The 18,716-nt window shown below is 46.5% G+C and overlaps 1 protein-coding gene across 8 annotated transcripts in view; it reads right to left on the bottom strand.

Moving 5' to 3' along the window:
- Window positions 1–18,716, bottom strand: part of SLC39A11 (solute carrier family 39 member 11) — a 1,124,245-nt gene that overhangs the window by 494,719 nt on the left and 610,810 nt on the right. For 7 of the 8 annotated variants that reach the window (XM_063961150.1, XM_063961147.1, XM_063961154.1 and 4 more), the window contains exon 5: window positions 14,101–14,233. In XM_063961150.1, the coding sequence (XP_063817220.1) occupies window positions 14,101–14,233 (133 nt within the window). The remainder of the gene's footprint in view (window positions 1–14,100; window positions 14,234–18,716) is intronic. The other variant, XM_063961149.1, reaches the window with a different exon arrangement.

An 18,716-nucleotide genomic window follows, 5' to 3' on the forward strand; every position in this document is an offset into this window, starting at 1 on the left:
ACACTGGCAACGCAGTACGGCGTGAAATGTTGCACATATATTACAAATAGTACCGAGGACCCGGTCGAGGTCATAGACCAAAAGATGGACGATATTCTCCAATTGAAGTGGGAATTTCGCAGGAGACACAATCTCACCCTTGCTGCTGTGAGTAATGAGCTGACTGGTTGGGTGTCATGGTTGAACCCGCGAAATTGGTTCTCCGGTTTAGGAGAATGGGCCCAAGGAGTCATAATGGATGTAGGGAAGTTTCTCCTATGTATCTTAGGTGTTATCATAACGATTGGCTTGATATTTAGATGCGGTCAGGCTTTAACGAAGTGCAAACGAAGTACCAGGGTGATGAGTTTAAGAAGTGAGGAAATTGTAATTCCAATGGATTTGATTTATGACCCAAATGTAGAAACAATGATGTGATGAAAATGCGATTTCTACGGTCCGTTTCTTTCACCTGTTTTTCCGTTTTCTCCAAGGTAAAAAGACCCACTTGGACGAGGAATTTGATGAGCCGATATACAGACAACAGATGGATTAAAGAAGAAGTTTTGACAACCTTATAACCAGATTTTTGATGAACTATGCCATAGATCCCCAGTTTCCCTAGAAATTTTAAAATTACGCTAGCCCAACACTTTTGTAAATCTATGGACATTGACAAAGCTTTTGCTCGCACCTTATGGGCAAAAGCACAAAGAAGACTGCAACCAACAGACACCGAACAAGACTTCAACCGACAAATGTTCATTTACCTGACATAGAATACCACTGCATTTACCGTAATTATGTCTTTTCTTCATCTCTACAACCTTCAGGTAATTACACACATAGTATAGGGAATACAGGCACAGATATCAGCAATCACATATTCCCCCATTCATGTATCATCAACTAAAATGTGCTCCCCATTTTGTTACAACCAAAATCCGAAAAGAGCTCGGTAAAGTTTGACAGCCCATCCACAGACCCGTACCGCGGGATAAGAAGGAATTCAAATGTATACTTCGCAATGCCTCGAAGCTTGATTTAAAACACGTACGGCACGATGATACATGACCCCCAAGCACGGATTCATACACACATGCTTCTGCTATCACACTAGGTCATACCCTTTTCCTACCTTCTCCTCTCCTCCCCTACCCAACCATGTAAATGTATTAACCCCTGACATATATTTTTCTCTTTTTGAAATGTTTTAGGAAGTGGCAGTTATTGTTGACTGCCAAAGGGTGGACTGTCAAAGTCAGAAAAATATCACGATGCACACTGCCATATTTGCACCTCACACAGGTCTGCGCTGCGCATGCGTGCGCTCTCCCGTGCGTGCGCATACTCGCTGTTGCGGGCACCCGCGGGCGCGCGGTATGTGCATTTACGGTAGAGTTCATGTGTTCGTAGCGTGCGACTCAATCGTTACATATTTCCACTATATAATGTATTTTGTAGATCATGGTCCCTTTGATAGAATCTGAAAGTTTGGTTAATGTAGAATGTTCATGAACAGAGAAATCCCCCTTTGTTTGATACGAAGGGTCAGACAGGAGTAATACAGTGGTGTTTAGTATCCATCGGAAGAATATTTAATTAGCAATATTCCGGTGTTGGTTTGAAGCGGATTAATCGCTCGTGCGAATAGTTATGGACATAAGAAGTTTATGTCCATTTACTATTATTTGCACTTACTTATCCATGCGGCGGGAAACCTAGTTTCCCACCCACCTGAGCAGTTGGAAATCGTCACAGCCCACCTGTATGAAGCAACCTATGACCTTTTGTTATAATTCGAGGAGGAATTCCTGTGTCCAATGAACAATGAGATTGTAGGGACCATTGAATTGTATTGTGTGTGGGGCATAAATAGACAAGCCGATCACATCCAGCTCTCACTCTTCAACGGTTATCATTGCTGAAAATCGGGAGCTGGATGTCCAGAGGCGCATGCGATCGTTTCCTTTGTGCGTAAGTTTTCTCCGCAATCATATTGTCTTTCTTGTTGTTGTGGGCCATATCTCTCTCTCTCTCTCTTCTCCTCTTTCTCTCAAACGTAATAGTATTGTATTGTATTTCATGTGTAGTTATCTGGTTAGGTAGTCTATGTTATATTGTAGTGTATGACTTGTATTGTATTAATTCTTTTGCAAGTATAACATTCATAATATATATATATTAGGCGTTGGACCCTAAGCACGGTATCTGTGTATTTCTTATAGTGTTAAGTATTCTCAGAGCGTCGGTGACGCTCGAACAGCTTTTAAGTTAATAAGGTTACACTGTGTTGCATCTACACCCAATCTCTACACTAAGGTTTTACAGCATATTACATTGTTTATGGTTTAGATATAAAGGTTTAACATTGTGAGCGTCTGCGCCGCTGGTGATCTCCTCGTGGTCCCGAGCGGCCGCTACGCTATAGCGAATCATTACGTTAGTCGGCAGCCAATAGCGTGCCTGCCTGTGATCTCTTGGCCGTGAGCGTACGTGACGCTTGAGCGTCTCGACCACGGCTAAGCGATTGTTACGCAACGAGCGTACCCTTACGGTACTCCATACGTAAATAGCGTACAGTGTTCTTAGACCTCATAAAGGGTTTTATATAAGATAAATATTTAGCTTTATCAGGCCAAAGACACGAACTGGGCCCAATGTCTGGAACTTGCCCTCTCTCTCTCTCTCGCAGGGCCCTTATCCAGCTTTTCCAGCAAACTGAAAAGGTTCTAACAAAACAAAACATTTTCCTTGAAGTTTCCTTTTTCTAAAACATGTAAGACAAGAACCTGGGACAAACATAACTGCCCTCAAACACTATTCCAGTGTTCTTGTCACAATACTGTACATACCTCCCAACATGACCCTCTCCAGGAGGGACAGAATGCTCTGCTCCTGGACTTCCCTCTTAATGTATGATTGCCATCACCTGTGGTGAAACACTTTTCTTATCCACTAACCTGTCCAACACAGGTGCCTGCAATCATAAATTAAAAGAAAAGTCCAGAAGCAGAGCATTCTGTCCCTCCTGGAGAGGGTCATGTTGGGAGGTATGATATATAGACTGAACTACAGATAGATCCACAGTTATCTTGGCCTCTTTGCTGCGCCTAGGCACACCATGGTTTATTTACATAAACCCTTCATCTATTGTTCTCAGCTGCAATACAATACAGAGAACAATACAGCAGGGAATTTAAGGCCCATACACACTTGCCAATAAAATGAGCGACGTTGCTCATTTTCCCCCTCCCTGAGCGACATTGCTAATTTTATTGGCAAGTGTGTATGCCGCCAGCGACGACCTATGCGCGGCCCCGCGGGTCGGCAACGATCGTCACTGTCGGCAGTGCATGCATGCAGGATCTGGACTGTCGTCCACGACCTGCATGCAGGGCTGGCGGAGGCGTGACGTCACTGAGGGATATGAGCGGTCATATCGTTCAGTGTGTACAGTCGGCCGCCGACCGGCCGGCCCGGGAGGGGAAACATTAGACGAAGTCGCTCACAGAGCGACATTGTCTAATCTGTAAGGACCTTAAGTCCGACTGCCCAGTCTCAGTTAATACTATTAAAGGCCAAGATAAACGTGGACCCATCTGTATGCTACCTAACTTCCCCCCCTTTTTTGTTGTTCTAATTAGTGTTCAAAATGATCTGCAATAAAATGTCCACTATATATTTCAAAACAATATTCTTCTAGTTAATATTTAGTAAAATAGTACAATACTTAAAATATCAGCACATGTGCATCATTTTCTGTAGATGCCCAGTAAGCAACAAATTGTATAAACATAGAAACAAAAACTAAATCATGTAAAATGAAATCAGTGTGTAGCAAACAGCAAATTAAACAGCTCTGTTACTGGGACACATACAAACTTCAATATCAGTTTATAAAATGCATGTGCCCCCTAGTCCCATAAACTCCTGTATTATGAGGATCTACCAAATAGCCACTTCTTCTTAGGGACCAATCCACTATTCCCCCATTCTTATGCCAGTCATTGTTCGCCTACTTGTAGTACAGTTGGGGGGAAGTTCTTTCCTACACTAGAACAATTACTTGGCAATAATCAAACCTGTTTGATATTCCTAACTAGTTGGATCAATGATTTTTTTTTACAATTTTTGTGAGTTTGGGAGCAAATTAATGATTATCGTTTGCAGACCTCCCAACTTTAAAAAGTGTAGATTTGGGACCACAAGCACAGGTGATCGCAGGCTCTCCCAATCTGCTGCCCTCCCGCCCCCGGGACAGTGGGTCAGTGTCCAAATAGCAAGACTGTCTGGCTGGTATTGGAACAGTTGGGACACTGCCACATTGTAGTTCTCATGTATGGCCAGTTAAAGCTAGAAATTACTGTAAGGTAATGTACACTGCAGGTTGGCACTGTGTGATGATGTACAGAGGCCTGTACAATGTGTGATACATGACATTTCATTCTGCATATTGTTAAATATGATGTTTGAAAAAAGCTGCAGGCTAAAGCTGTATTTTGTTCTGAATGCCACCTGTAGCCCATGGGATTTCATCCACTTTGCTCAGTTCTACACACAGTTTTACACATAGAGTATGTTGTTTGCAATCCATTTGTGCAACCACCCTGCAAAATACGACTTTACACACAGGTAAGAGCTGAATTCTCCATTTCATGTAGCAGTACATTGGGGTTGGTGATGGAATCTCGGCAAGCCAGGATCCCAGAGGTCAGTATACGGACTCCAGGATCCCGGCAGTCAAAATGCCGGCAGGGGGGGAGAGTGCTAGGAAGCCCCTTGTGGGCTTGCTCCATCTCGCCACGCTGGGGGCTCGGTGGCTCACTATGCGCGCCACAGGTTATATTCCCACTCTATGGGTGCCGTGGACACCCACGAGTGGCAATAGCCCTGGCGCAGCTGTTGGCATTCTCTGCGGTCGGGATCCCGACGTCCGTATTCTGACCCAGGGATATGAACTACATCCTGTACAGTGCACCCTAATCCAGTACCATTGCTCACAATAAGGAGACTATACTTTGCTGTTCAGCATTGCTGCCATACAATCTTAGAGCCAGTTACTGAGTATTCACATCCCTGTCAAACAGTTGCCACTGCTTCGCTGAGACCCACTTAAGCATAGTTTGTAACCTTTGAATTAGATAGCTTTGCATATAAAGCCATTTGCTCAACTGCTATCGTATCTGTACATTCATTCATTCATTCATTCATTCATTCAGGCACTAAACCAATAGCGAACAGTCAGATTGGACAGATTTACACCTTTGGAGCAATGTTCGGAAACAACGCTCAATGTAGAACGCATTATGCCTCCAATGGCATCCTAGAAAGAACAGATATTGATTTACAGTAATTGGATTGTGTGAACGGTCAATCATTAAAGGAACTAGTAATTAATATACTGTACATTGCTGTACAATTTTTATAGCAGGATATTAAAGTCTAATTTGACTGAACTGGACACATGACTTTTACTACCAGCATTGGGGGTGACTAAGCTGAGGGGAAGGGGGGCAGAAGGGAGGGGGGGGGAGGGAGGGAGGGGGGCGGCAGACACAAGAAATAAAACAAATTCCTTTTCATCTTATATGTTTCACTTTATTTGTATTATCTACGTATGTTATGACTGTATTACCTGGAGCTATTTTACTGTAGGTGAATACTTCTGCCATGGTATTCTGTTATATGCACAAAAATTATTGTCATTGTCCATTCTGTTATTATTGGACATTGTCTTATTATTATGTAGTTTGTGAAGTAAGTGATACTTCAAATAAAAATAATAATTCCAATAATAATCTGAAACTGAATATGTTAGAGCACTACCTACAACCTACAGTATGGTACGCAAGTATGGTTTTTGTTTATCTCACAAAGACCAAAAAAATAAGATTTTACTCACCGGTAAATCTATTTCTCGTAGTCCGTAGTGGATGCTGGGGACTCCGTAAGGACCATGGGGAATAGCGGCTCCGCAGGAGACTGGGCACAGCTAAGAAAGATTTAGGACTACCTGGTGTGCACTGGCTCCTCCCACTATGACCCTCCTCCAGACTTCAGTAAGGATACTGTGCCCGGAAGAGCTGACACAATAAGGAAGGATTTTGAATCCCGGGTAAGACTCATACCAGCCACACCAATCACACCGTATAACTCGTGATAATATACCCAGTTAACAGTATGAACACAACAGAGCCTCTCAAAGGATGGCTCAACAATAACCCTTATAGTTAACAATAACTATATACAAGTATTGCAGACAATCCGCACTTGGGATGGCCGCCCAGCATCCACTACGGACTACGAGAAATAGATTTACCGGTGAGTAAAATCTTATTTTCTCTGACGTCCTAGTGGATGCTGGGGACTCCGTAAGGACCATGGGGATTATACCAAAGCTCCCAAACGGGCGGGAGAGTGCGGATGACTCTGCAGCACCGAATGAGAGAACTCAAGGTCCTCCTCAGCCAGGGTATCAGATTTGTAGAATTTTGCAAACGTGTTTGCCCCTGACCAAGTAGCAGCTCGGCAAAGTTGTAAAGCCGAGACCCCTCGGGCAGCCGCCCAAGAAGAGCCCACTTTCCTCGTGGAATGGGCTTTTACAGATTTAGGCTGCGGCAGGCCAGCCACCGAATGCGCAAGCTGAATTGTGCTACAAATCCAGCGAGCAATAGTCTGCTTTGAAGAAGGAGCACCCATCTTGTTTGGTGCATACAGGATAAATAGCGAGTCAGTCTTCCTGACTCCAGCCGTCCTGGAAACATACATTTTCAAGGCCCTGACTACGTCCAGTAACTTGGAGTCCTCCAAGTCCCTAGTAGCCGCAGGCACCACGATAGGTTGGTTCAAGTGAAAAGCTGATACCACCTTAGGAAGAAACTGGGGACGAGTCCTCAATTCTGCCCTATCCATATGGAAAATCAAATAGGGGCTTTTACATGACAAAGCCGCCAATTCTGACACACGCCTTGCCGAAGCCAAGGCCAAAAGCATGACCACTTTCCACGTGAGATATTTTAAATCCACGGTTTTGAGTGGCTCAAACCAATGTGACTTTAGGAAACCCAACACCACGTTGAGGTCCCACGGTGCCACTGGAGGCACAAAAGGAGGCTGAATATGCAGCACTCCCTTGACAAATGTCTGAACTTCAGGCAGTGAAGCCAGTTCTTTTTGGAAGAAAATCGACAGAGCCGAAATCTGGACCTTAATGGAACCCAGTTTTAGGCCCATAGTCACCCCTGACTGTAGGAAGTGCAGAAATCGACCTAGCTGGAATTCCTCCGTTGGGGCCTTCCTGGCCTCACACCACGCAACATATTTTCGCCATATGCGGTGATAATGTTGTACGGTTACATCTTTTCTAGCTTTAATAAGCGTAGGAATGACTTCCTCCGGAATACCCTTTTCTTTTAGGATCCGGTGTTCAACCGCCATGCATTTAAACGCAGCCGCGGTAAGTCTTGGAACAGACAGGGCCCCTGCAGCAGCAGGTCCTGTCTGAGCGGCAGAGGCCATGGGTCCTCTGAGATTAATTCTTGAAGTTCCGGGTACCAAGACCTTCTTGGCCAATCTGGAACAATGAGAATAGTTCTTACTCCTCTTTTTTTTATTATCCTCAGTACCTTGGGTATGAGAGGAAGAGGAGGGAACACATAAACCGACCGGTACACCCACGGTGTCACTAGAGCGTCCACAGCTATCGCCTGAGGGTCTCTTGACCTGGCGCAATATTTTTCTAGCTTTTTGTTTAAGCGGGACGCCATCATGTCCACCTGTGGCTTTTCCCAACGGTTTACAATCAGTTGGAAGACTTCTGGATGAAGTCCCCACTCTCCCGGGTGGAGGTCGTGCCTGCTGAGGAAGTCTGCTTCCCAGTTGTCCACTCCCGGAATGAACACTGCTGACAGTGCTAACACGTGATTTTCCGCCCATCGGAGAATCCTTGTGGCTTCTGCCATCGCCGTCCTGCTTCTTGTGCCGCCCTGTCGATTTACATGGGCGACTGCCGTGATGTTGTCTGACTGGATCAGAACCGGCTGGTTTTGAAGCAGGGGCTTTGCTTGACTTAGGGCATTGTAAATGGCCCTCAGTTCCAGAACATTTATGTGTAGGGAAGTCTCCTGACTTGACCAAAGTTCTTGGAAGTTTCTTCCCCGTGTGACTGCACCCCAGCCCCGAAGGCTGGCATCCGTGGTCACCAGGACCCAGTCCTGTATGCCGAATCTGCGGCCCTCTCTGAGATGAGCACTCTGCAGCCACCACAGCAGAGACACCCTGGTCCTTGGAGACAGGGTTATCAACCGATGCATTTGAAGATGCGATCCGGACCATTGGTCCAACAGGTCCCACTGAAAGGTTCTGGCATGGAACCTGCCGAATGGAATCGCTTCGTAGGAAGCTACCATCTTTCCCAGGACTCGCGTGCAATGATGCACCGACACCTGTTTTGGTTTCAGGAGGCCTCTCACTAGAGATGACAGCTCCTTGGCTTTCTCCTCTGGGAGAAACACTTTTTTCTGGACTGTGTCCAGAATCATCCCCAGGAACAGTAGACGTGTCGCCGGAACCAGCTGAGACTTTGGAATATTCAGAATCCAACCGTGCTGGTGTAGCACCTCCTGAGATAATGCTACGCCGACAAACAACTGCTCTCTGGACCTCGCCCTTATCAGGAGATCGTCCAAGTATGGGATAATTAAAACTCCCTTTTTCAGAAGGAGTATCATCATTTCGGCCATTACCTTGGTAAATACCCTCGGTGCCGTGGACAGGCCGAACGGCAACGTCTGGAATTGGTAATGACAATCCTGTACCACAAATCTGAGGTACTCCTGGTGAGGATGGTAAATGGGGACATGCAGGTAAGCATCCTTGATGTCCAGAGATACCATGTAATCTCCCTCTTCCAGGCTTGCAATAACCGCCCTGAGCGATTCCATCTTGAACTTGAATTTTCTTAAATATGTGTTCAAGGATTTCAAATTTAAAATGGGTCTCACCGAACCGTCCGGTTTCGGTACCACAAACATTGTGGAATAGTAACCCCGTCCTTGTTGAAGTAGGGGCACCTTGACTACCACCTGCTGGGAATACAGCTTGTGAATTGCCTCTAACACAGCCTCCCTTTCTGAAGGAGTCGTTGGTAAGGCAGATTTGAGGAGACGGCGGGGGGGGGGGGGGGGGATGTCTCGAATTCCAGCCTGTACCCCTGAGATACCACTTGAAGGATCCAGGGATCTACCTGTGAGCGAGCCCACTGATTGCTGAAGTTTTTGAGACGGCCCCCCACCGTACCTGGCTCCGCCTGCTGAGCCCCAGCGTCATGCGGCGGACTTAGCAGAAGAAGCGGGGGAGGACTTTTGTTCCTGGGAAGTGGCTGTATGCTGCTTTTTTCCCCTACCTCTGCCTCTGGGCAGAAAGGACGCGAATCTACCCCGTCTGCTCTTTTGGGGGCGAAAGGACTGCACCTGATAATACGGTGCTCTCTTTGGTTGTGAGGGGACATGTGGCAAAAATGCTGACTTCTCAGCTGTTGCTGTGGACACTAAGTCTGAAAGACCATCCCCGAACAACTCCTCACCCTTATAAGGCAAAACTTCCATGTGCCTTTTAGAATCTGCATCACCTGTCCACTGCCGGGTCCATAACCCTCTCCTGGCACAAATGGACAGTGCACTTATTTTTGATGCCAGCCGGCAAATATCCCTCTGTGCATCTCTTATGTAAAAGACAGCGTCTTTAATATGCTCTACGTTTAGCAATATAGTGTCCCTGTCTAGGGTGTCAATGTTTTCTGACAGGGAGTCTGACCATGCAGCTGCAGCACTGCACATCCATGCTGAGGCAATAGCTGGTCTCAGTATAATACCAGTGTGTGTATATATAGCTTTCTGGAGAGCCTCCTGCTTTCTGTCAGCAGGTTCCTTTAGGGCGGCCGTATCCTGGGACGGCAGTGCCACCTTTTTTGATAAGCGCGTAAGTGCTTTATCCACCCTAGGGGTGTTTCCCAACGTGTAAAACATTTTTCATTGCCTCAATCATATAACGAGTGGCCCTATTGGACATTACATTAGTCTCTTCGTCGTCGACACTGGTATCAGTATCCGTGTCGACATCTGTGTCTGCCATCTGAGGTAGCGGGCGTTTTAGAGCCCCTGATGACTTTTGAGACGTCTGGGCAGGCACGGGCTGAGAAGCCGGCTGCCCCGCATTTGGCATGTCGTCAATTTTTTTATGTAAGGAGTCGACACTTTCGCGTAATTCCTTCCACAAGTCCATCCACTCCGGTGTCTGCCCCGCAGGGGGTGACAACACATTTATAGGCACCTGCTCCTCCTCCACATAAGTCTCCTCATCAAACATGTCGACACAGCCGTACCGACACACCGCACACACACAGGGAATGCTCTGACAGAAGACAGGACCCCACAAAGCCCTTTGGGGAGACAGAGAGAGAGTATGCCAGCACACACCAGAGCGCTATATAAATCAGGGATTAACTAAATTATATCCCCTTATAGCTGCTATATGTATATTGCGCCTAAATTTAGTGCCCCCCCTCTCTTTTTTACCCTTTTCTGTAGTGTAGACTGCAGGGGAGAGCCAGGGAGCTTCCTTCCAGCGGAGCTGTGAGGGAGAAATGGCGCCAGTGTGCTGAGGGAGATAGCTCCGCCCCTTTTTCGGCGGACTTTTCTACCGCTTTTTTATGGATTCTGGCAGGGGTATTTATCACATATATAGCCTCTGGGGCTCTATATTGTGATATATTTGCCAGCCAAGGTGTATTTATTGCTTCTCAGGGCGCCCCCCCCCCCAGCGCCCTGCACCCTCAGTGACCGGAGTGTGAAGTGTGTATGAGGAGCAATGGCGCACAGCTGCAGTGCTGTGCGCTACCTTGGTGAAGACTGATGTCTTCTGCCGCCGATTTTCCGGATTCTTCTTGCTTCTGGCTCTGTAAGGGGGCCGGCGTAGCGGCTCCGGGACCGAACACCAATGGCCGGTTCCATGCGGTCGATCCCTCTGGAGCTAATGGTGTCCAGTAGCCTAAGAAGCCCAAGCTACCACCAGTTAGGTAGGTTCGCTTCTTCTCCCCTTAGTCCCTCGCTGCAGTGAGTCTGTTGCCAGCAGATCTCACTGTAAAATAAAAAACCTAAAATATACTTTCTCTCTAGGAGCTCAGGAGAGCCCCTAGTGTGCATCCAGCTCAGCCGGGCACAGGATTCTAACTGAAGTCTGGAGGAGGGTCATAGTGGGAGGAGCCAGTGCACACCAGGTAGTCCTAAATCTTTCTTAGCTGTGCCCAGTCTCCTGCGGAGCCGCTATTCTCCATGGTCCTTACGGAGTCCCCAGCATCCACTAGGACGTCAGAGAAAAACACAGCTATATTTTACACACACACAAACAATTTATATATATATATATACACACATACATACACATATACATATATGTATATATGTATATATATATACATACATACATACACACTGGTTGGACTGGCACTCGCCCTATCCAAGGAAGTAGAGCTCCGGTGCCCTCTGGAACGAATTTATATAATGTATACCCAGCAAGCAGCGGCACTCGGAGACTTTTCACAAGACATAAGTATGAAAAAACGTGCAGTTGACAGGCCTGTCTTTGCAGTGTAATGAATTAAACTACACGTTTTTTCATACTTATGCCTTGTGAAAAGTCTCCAAGTGCCGTACTGACAGGTGAAGGGGGAGGTGGTTGGGGGGGGGGAGAGACAGAAGTAAGGCAGTGTCTACAATTCTACCAGTAAGTGAGAGTGGGGAGTGAGGGGGCATGGGACAGACAGTGTAGACGCTTATGTAATAGATAATATTAAAGGAACCTGGCATATGCCACTCTGCCCTGGGACGTGTAGTTAGGGTGGGCAGAGCCTCCTGTCATAGTCCCCTGTCAAACTCCTGAGATTTTATATGAAAATGATTAGAATAATAAAAAGAAATGTATAACATAAACAACTTCTTTGTTCATTGTAATCCTTTTTATAGTTAACACTCACCAGCTATGTGGAGATCCCTGGAGATGTACAGAGATGAGGGATGAGGCAGAAACAGCGCTGTTCCAGTTCTACAGTCAGACACTGGGGGGCGGGGCCACACCGTGCGCAGTAATCTGCACAGAAAGGGAGCTAATAGGGGCATGCCACTGAGTGGGAGGGGTTTGTGCACTAATGGACACTTGTATGTGTCATGTAACCAGGAAGTGCACTGTAGTCGGAGCTCAGTCAGCAGCAGCAGCAAGAGAAGACACAATGATGCAAGTAGGAGACTCAATGGACACTGTAATTAGTGTAGTGAGGTGAGAGTTACAGTGAGTAGGGGGTGAGACAGGCTCCCAGTATTCAGACCCATCCCCATGTGTGTCTCCCCAGCCATTCACCTCACCGCATGTCACTGGCTCTGTCCCACCCTGCCACATTCTGTCCACTGCTCTGCCCACATTCTGTCAGGCCCACTTACACTTTGCTCTCCCCCATGGCAGCATACTTATCTATTCCCAGCAAGTCCTTCTATTCTCTGGCTTGGCCAAGGGCTGTTCCACGGTTTGCTGCAGTGGGTGTCATTAGAGGCGCTACATGCACCCCAGCTCCCACAGTGCACGCATGTTGTAGATGGGACAGACCTGGCTTAGAAGATTTATAGATGTTTCGAATAATAGATCTTCAATACAACGCACACACAAGGGGGAGATAAAAGTCTGATAAACTTAAGGATATTAACCACTTAACTGGAAATTCCCCCCCACCTGCCCCAAAAAAAGGCTCAGAAATGGTCTGTTTTTTTATGATTGAATTAGGTCAACACCATATATTATTAAAATGTATCCAAAACAATTTCATTTAAAGAAAAAAAAAGTGTATGCTCCGCTGTGCAGCCTCCAGGTGGGGGGTCCTGCTGTACTGACCGATCTGCTGATCCGCAGCCTGGCAGACACAAGGGGAGGGTGCAGGGATGCAGAGGGACCAGGAGGTCCCTCTGTGATTGGCGGCTGCTAGAAGAATGTCTTCTGGCAGCCGGTCACTATGTGTTTTTGACTTGTCGCATCGTTTGCATCAAGGTCAGATCATGTACAGCATGGCGTGGTCGCAACCAATGCGACCATGCCAGGCAAGTGGTTAAAGAGGTGTCTTGAAGAATGATTCTGATTCCCATAATAAATAGAATCTTGCTATGCACAGCCCCAGTAGAAATACATAGAAGGAACCCACAACCTACTCTGGCTCTGCGAGAATTCTTATGACTCTGTTAAATTCCTACTGACAGTACACATGGATCCCCTGCCTACTTCCTCTACAACCTTTATAAGCCTATAAATCTCTGTGTGACCCTAATGAACTAACTCTTGCTCCTACCTCCTATCTGCTGCCCAGCCTTCAGGAGAATACATCTAAAGAAGAATTGATCTTTTGCATAGCAGAACAAGTGTACAGTGGAATTAACCTATCAGAGGTAACTCCGTGGTCACAGGACCTTTTAACCCAGCATATTGGAATACACTTTACAGACTGAAGTGTGTTTTATTTTTCACAACTAGCAATACATTTCAGATCACTAATAGGGTTAGATAAATAAGGGTCCTGTGTGGAATTACCCAGATAGAATTTCCATAGAGAAAAAGAAAAGCCCACTGGAGAAAAGAGGACTGTTGTAGGCATTTCCACACTGTACACTATGTAACAACATATTACCGTACCAAGTAAATGAACACCAGTGCATAAACTCTCATGCATGAGTTGACCACATTGTAGAGTGTGGGATACCTGCAATAGCCTGCTTCTAGATGGAATGGATCATTTATTTCCCATAAAAGTGACTTAAGCAATAAGTTAGAAGTAAACAAGTAGATGCACCATCAGTCAACAGTGTCCGGATGTCATATGTCACAAGTCAAAGCATTGACTTCAATCTAATCGAGTGCAAACAGTAAATATCAGAGTCATTTCAGTACCACTAATAAAAACATTACTGTAGGAAACAATATGGAATGTGCAGACATGTGACACCCAGGGACTAGTTACTGACGGACACCCAAGAGAATGCACTGTAGGGTCTTCATGCATGGTATATGACAATAAAGGATGCTTGCCTGTGTGAGAGACCACTCTACCTATGCGGATGCTCAGCTCGCGGTCCTCGTACTCTGAGCCTTCATCCTTCTTGTTGGCAGGTTTAGAATCATAATTTAAGGCAGCAGTGGAGAATGGATCCTTGTCAATGCCCTGTCAGAGAGAAGAAAAAAAAACACTAAATGGAGATAGACAAATAACCAAATATAATGAAACTGAGAAACTGCTAAATAAAAAAATAAAAATAAACACATACCATAGCCAGATGTACACACATTATTTTAAGTAATAAACCCTAAATGTTTGTTTCACAGTATATTATAAATAAGTATAATATAACAGGATTTTAATTACCTACCGGTAAATCCTTTTCTCGTAGTCTGTAGAGGATGCTAGGGTCCAATTTAGTACCATGGGGTATAGATGGGTCCTTTGGGAGCCACTGGCACTTTAAAAGTTTAATAGTGTGGGTTGGCTCCTCACTCTATGCCCCTCCTACCAGACTCAGTCTGGAAACTGTGCCCGAGGAGACGGACATACTTCGAGAGAAGGAAATACACAGATAGTGGTGAGATTCATATCAGCTCACACATAACAAAAAAGGAAAGCTAAGCTAACCAACTCGGAACGAATCAGCAACGGCTGAGCCAACAAACGTAACCAAGTAACCATGCAGAAAAACGAAGCATTAGGCGGGCGCCCAGCATCTTCTACGACAGAGGTTCTCAAACTCGGTCCTCGGGGGCACACACAGTGCATGTTTTGCAGGTAACCCAGCAGGTGCACAGGTGTATTAATTACTCACTGACACATTTTAAAAGGTCCACAGGTGGAGCTAATTATTTCACTTGCGATTCTGTGAGGAGACCTGCAAAACATGCACTGTGTGTGCCCCCGAGGACCGAGTTTGAGAACCTCTGCTCTACGGACTACGAGAAAAGGATTTACCGGTAGGTAATTAAAATCCTGTTTTCTCTTACGTCCTAGAGGATGCTGGGGTCCAATTTAGTACCATGGGGATATACCAAAGCTCCCTAGTACGAGAGGGATAGTGCTGAGGGTCCTGCAGAACAGATTGACCAAACTTAGGTCCTCAGAGGTCAAAGTATCGAATTTGTAAAACTTAGCAAACGTGTTCGACCCTGACCAAATACCCGCTCTGCAAAGCTGAAGAGCAGAGACACCCCGGGCAGCCGCCCAGGAAGAACCCACTTTACGTGTAGAGTGGGCCTGAACACATTTTGGACAAGCCAAACCTACCGTTGAATAAGCGTGCTGGATAGTAAGCCTAATCCGACGAGAAATTGTCTACTTAGAAGCAGGACACCCAATATTGTTGGGATCATAAAGGACAAACAGTGCGTCCGACTTCCTGTGATGAGCAGTCCTCTTCACATATATTTTCAAAGCCCGCACAAGATCCTGGGACTTTGAGGCAATTGATGTGTCAGTAGCTACTGGCACCACAATAGGTTGGTTAATATGAAAAGCAGACACAACCTTAGGAGAAATTACTGACGCGTTCTAAGTTCAGCTCTATCTTCTTGGAAAATCAAGTAGGGGCTCTTGTGTGACAATGACCCCAATTCAGACACACGTCTTGAAGATGCCAAAGCCAACATTGTGACTGTCTTCCAAGTAACAAATTTTACGTCCACCTTATGTAAAGGTTCAAACCAATCCGATTGCAGGAACTGCAGCACCACATTAAGATCCCAAGGTGCAGTAGGAGGCACAAAGGGTGATTGGATATGCAGAACTCCTTTCCAGAAGCCTCAGGGAGAGCAGCCAATTGTTTCTGGAAGAAAATGGACAAGGCCGAAATCTGGACCTTGATGGAGCCCAAGCGTAGGCCCACATCCACACCAGCTTGCATAAAGAGGAGAAAACGTCACAGTTGAAACTCCACCGTAGGAAACTTTTTGGATTCACACCAAGACACATACTTTCTCCAAATCCGGTGGTAATGCTGAGACGTTACTCCCTTCCTAGCTTGGCTCAGAGTAGGAATGACCTTGTTTGGAATGCCCTTCCGAGCTAAGATCTGGCGTTCAACCTCCATGCCATCAAACGTAGCCGCAGTAAGTCTTGATAGGTGAACGGCCCCTGTAGTAGAAGGTCCTCGCGAGAAGGAAGAGGCCTCGGATCCTCCAGCAGCAATGCCAGAAGATCCGCGTACCAAGCTCTTCTTGGCCAGTCCAGAGCAATGAGGATCACCGGAACTCTTGTTCTTTTTAGTAGTTTGAGAATCCTTGGGATGAGCGGAAGAGGAGGGAACACATATACTGATTGGAACACCCACAGAGTTACCAGGGCGTCGACCGCCACTGGTTGCGGATCCTTGCGACCTGGAACAGTACCTCCAAAGCCTCTTGTTGAGGCAGAGGCCATCAAGTCTACACCCCATCGGCTTATTACCTCTGTGAACACCTCCTGGTGGAGGCTCCATTCCCCTGGATGGAGATCGTGTCTGCTGAGGAAGTCTGCTTCGCCAGTGCGTGCCTTTCTGCCCAGAGGAGGATTCTTGTTACCTCTGACATCGCAGCCCTGCTTTTCATTCCGCCCTGCCTGTTTATGTAGGACACCGCTGTGACGTTGTCTGACTGAACCTGAATGGCTCGATCTTGTAGAAGATGCGCCACTTGTAGGAGGCTGTTGTATATGGCCCTTAATTCTAGAATGTTTATTGGAAGGACAGATTCCTGACTTGACCACTTTCCTTGGAAGTTTTTCCCCTGGGTGACTGCTCCCCAACCTCTGAGACTTGCATCTGTGGTTAGAAGAATCAAATTCTGAATCCCAAACCTGCGGCCCTTGAGTAGGTGAGAAGTGTGCAGCCACCAGAGGAGTGAAATTCTGGCTTTCGGCAACAGGCGTATCCGTTGGTGCATGTGAAGATGTGAACCCGACCACTTGTCCAGGAGATTTAGTTGGAAGGACAGTGCATGGAATCTCCTGTACTGTAGAGTCTCGTAGGAGGCTACCATCTTTCCCAGAAGACAAATGCACTGATGAACCAATACTCGGGCTGGCTTCAAGACATCCTGGACCATTGTTTGGATCACCAACGCTTTCTTCAGTGGTAGAAAAACCCTCTGCACTTCTGTGTCGAGTATCATCCTCAGGAAGGGCAGTCTCCTTGTTGGTTCCAAATGTGACTTTGGAAGGTTCAGGATCCACTCATGATCCTGGAGTAGTTGAGTTGAGAGAGCAATATCCTGCAACAGCTTCTGCCTGGAAGATGCCTTTATCAGCAGATCGTTCAGATATGGAATTATGTTCACTCACCGCTTGCGGAGGAGGAGCATCATCTCCGCCATGACTTGGTGAACACCCTTGGTGCTGTGGAGAGGCCAACTGGTAACGTCTGGAACTGACAGTCACAGTCCTGTAATGCAAACCGTAGATAAGCCTGGTGAGGCGGCCAGATTGGAATGTGAAGGTACGCATCCTTGATATCCAGGGATACCAGGAATTCCCCCTCCTCCAGACCTGAGATCACCGCTCTCAGAGACTCCATCTTGAATTGAAAAACCCTCAAGAAGGGGTTCAATGACTTTAGGTTCAATATAGGTATTACCGAACCGTCTGGTTTCGGTACCACAAACAGGTTTGAGTAAATACCCATGGTTTTTTGGTGAGGTGGAACTGAAACAATGACATGTGTTCGTACCAATTTTTTTTATGTCTTCCTGTAGGATAGCACTTTCTGCGAAACTGGTAAGCCTGATTTGAAAAATCTGTGAGGAAGGAGTTCCTGAAACTCCAGTCTGTACCCCTGGGCAATACTATCCATCACCCAGGGGTCTAGGGATGATGACACCCAGACGTGACTTAAAGCTTTTAGTCTCGCTCCCACCTGCCCGGTCTCCAGTCTGGGAAGTCTACCATCATGCTGAAGATTTGGAGGAAGCAGAACCTGGTTTCTGTTCCAGGGAACCTGCTGGAGCAGGTTTCCTGGACTTTCCCCGCCCTCCTCTAAAGAAGGTGTGTGTGTGTGGGAGGGGGGGGGGGGGGGTTAGACTCTTTAAATTTTGCGGTCCGAAAGGACTGCAGTGTAGGCGTAGGATAAGATTTCCTGAAATGTTAACTTACCCGCAGTCGCCGTGGAAATCCATGCATCCAATGCTTCCCCAAATAGTGGCTGACCTGTGAAGGGCAGGTTCTCCACACTTTTCTTGGATTCCTAATCCGCAGTCCATCGGCGTAGCCAGAGTCCTCTGCGTGCCGAAACGGCCATGGAAGTAGCCCTTGCATTAAGTAGGCCAATGTCCTTCATGGCCTCCACCATGAAACCTGCAGAATCCTGTATGTGACATAAAAACAATTCAATGTCACTCCTATCCAAAGTATCCAAGTCTTCTAGTAATGTGCCTGACCACTTTACTATGGCTTTAGAAATCCACACACAAGCAATAGTGGGCTGTAAGGCCACACCTGTAGCAGTGTATAGGGATTTGAGCGTAGTCTCAATCTTGCGGTCAGCCGGCTCCTTTAAGGAGGTTGAACCAGGGACAGGTAAAACCACCTTTTTAGACATCCTAGATACAGAAGAGTCAATAATAAGTGGGTTTCCCACTTCTTTCTATCCTCTTCAGGGAAAGGGAAAGCAATGAGAAGTCTTTTAGGGATCAGG

This window comes from Pseudophryne corroboree, chromosome 3, assembly GCF_028390025.1.
Source record: "Pseudophryne corroboree isolate aPseCor3 chromosome 3, aPseCor3.hap2, whole genome shotgun sequence".
NCBI classification, from domain to species: domain Eukaryota; kingdom Metazoa; phylum Chordata; class Amphibia; order Anura; family Myobatrachidae; genus Pseudophryne; species Pseudophryne corroboree.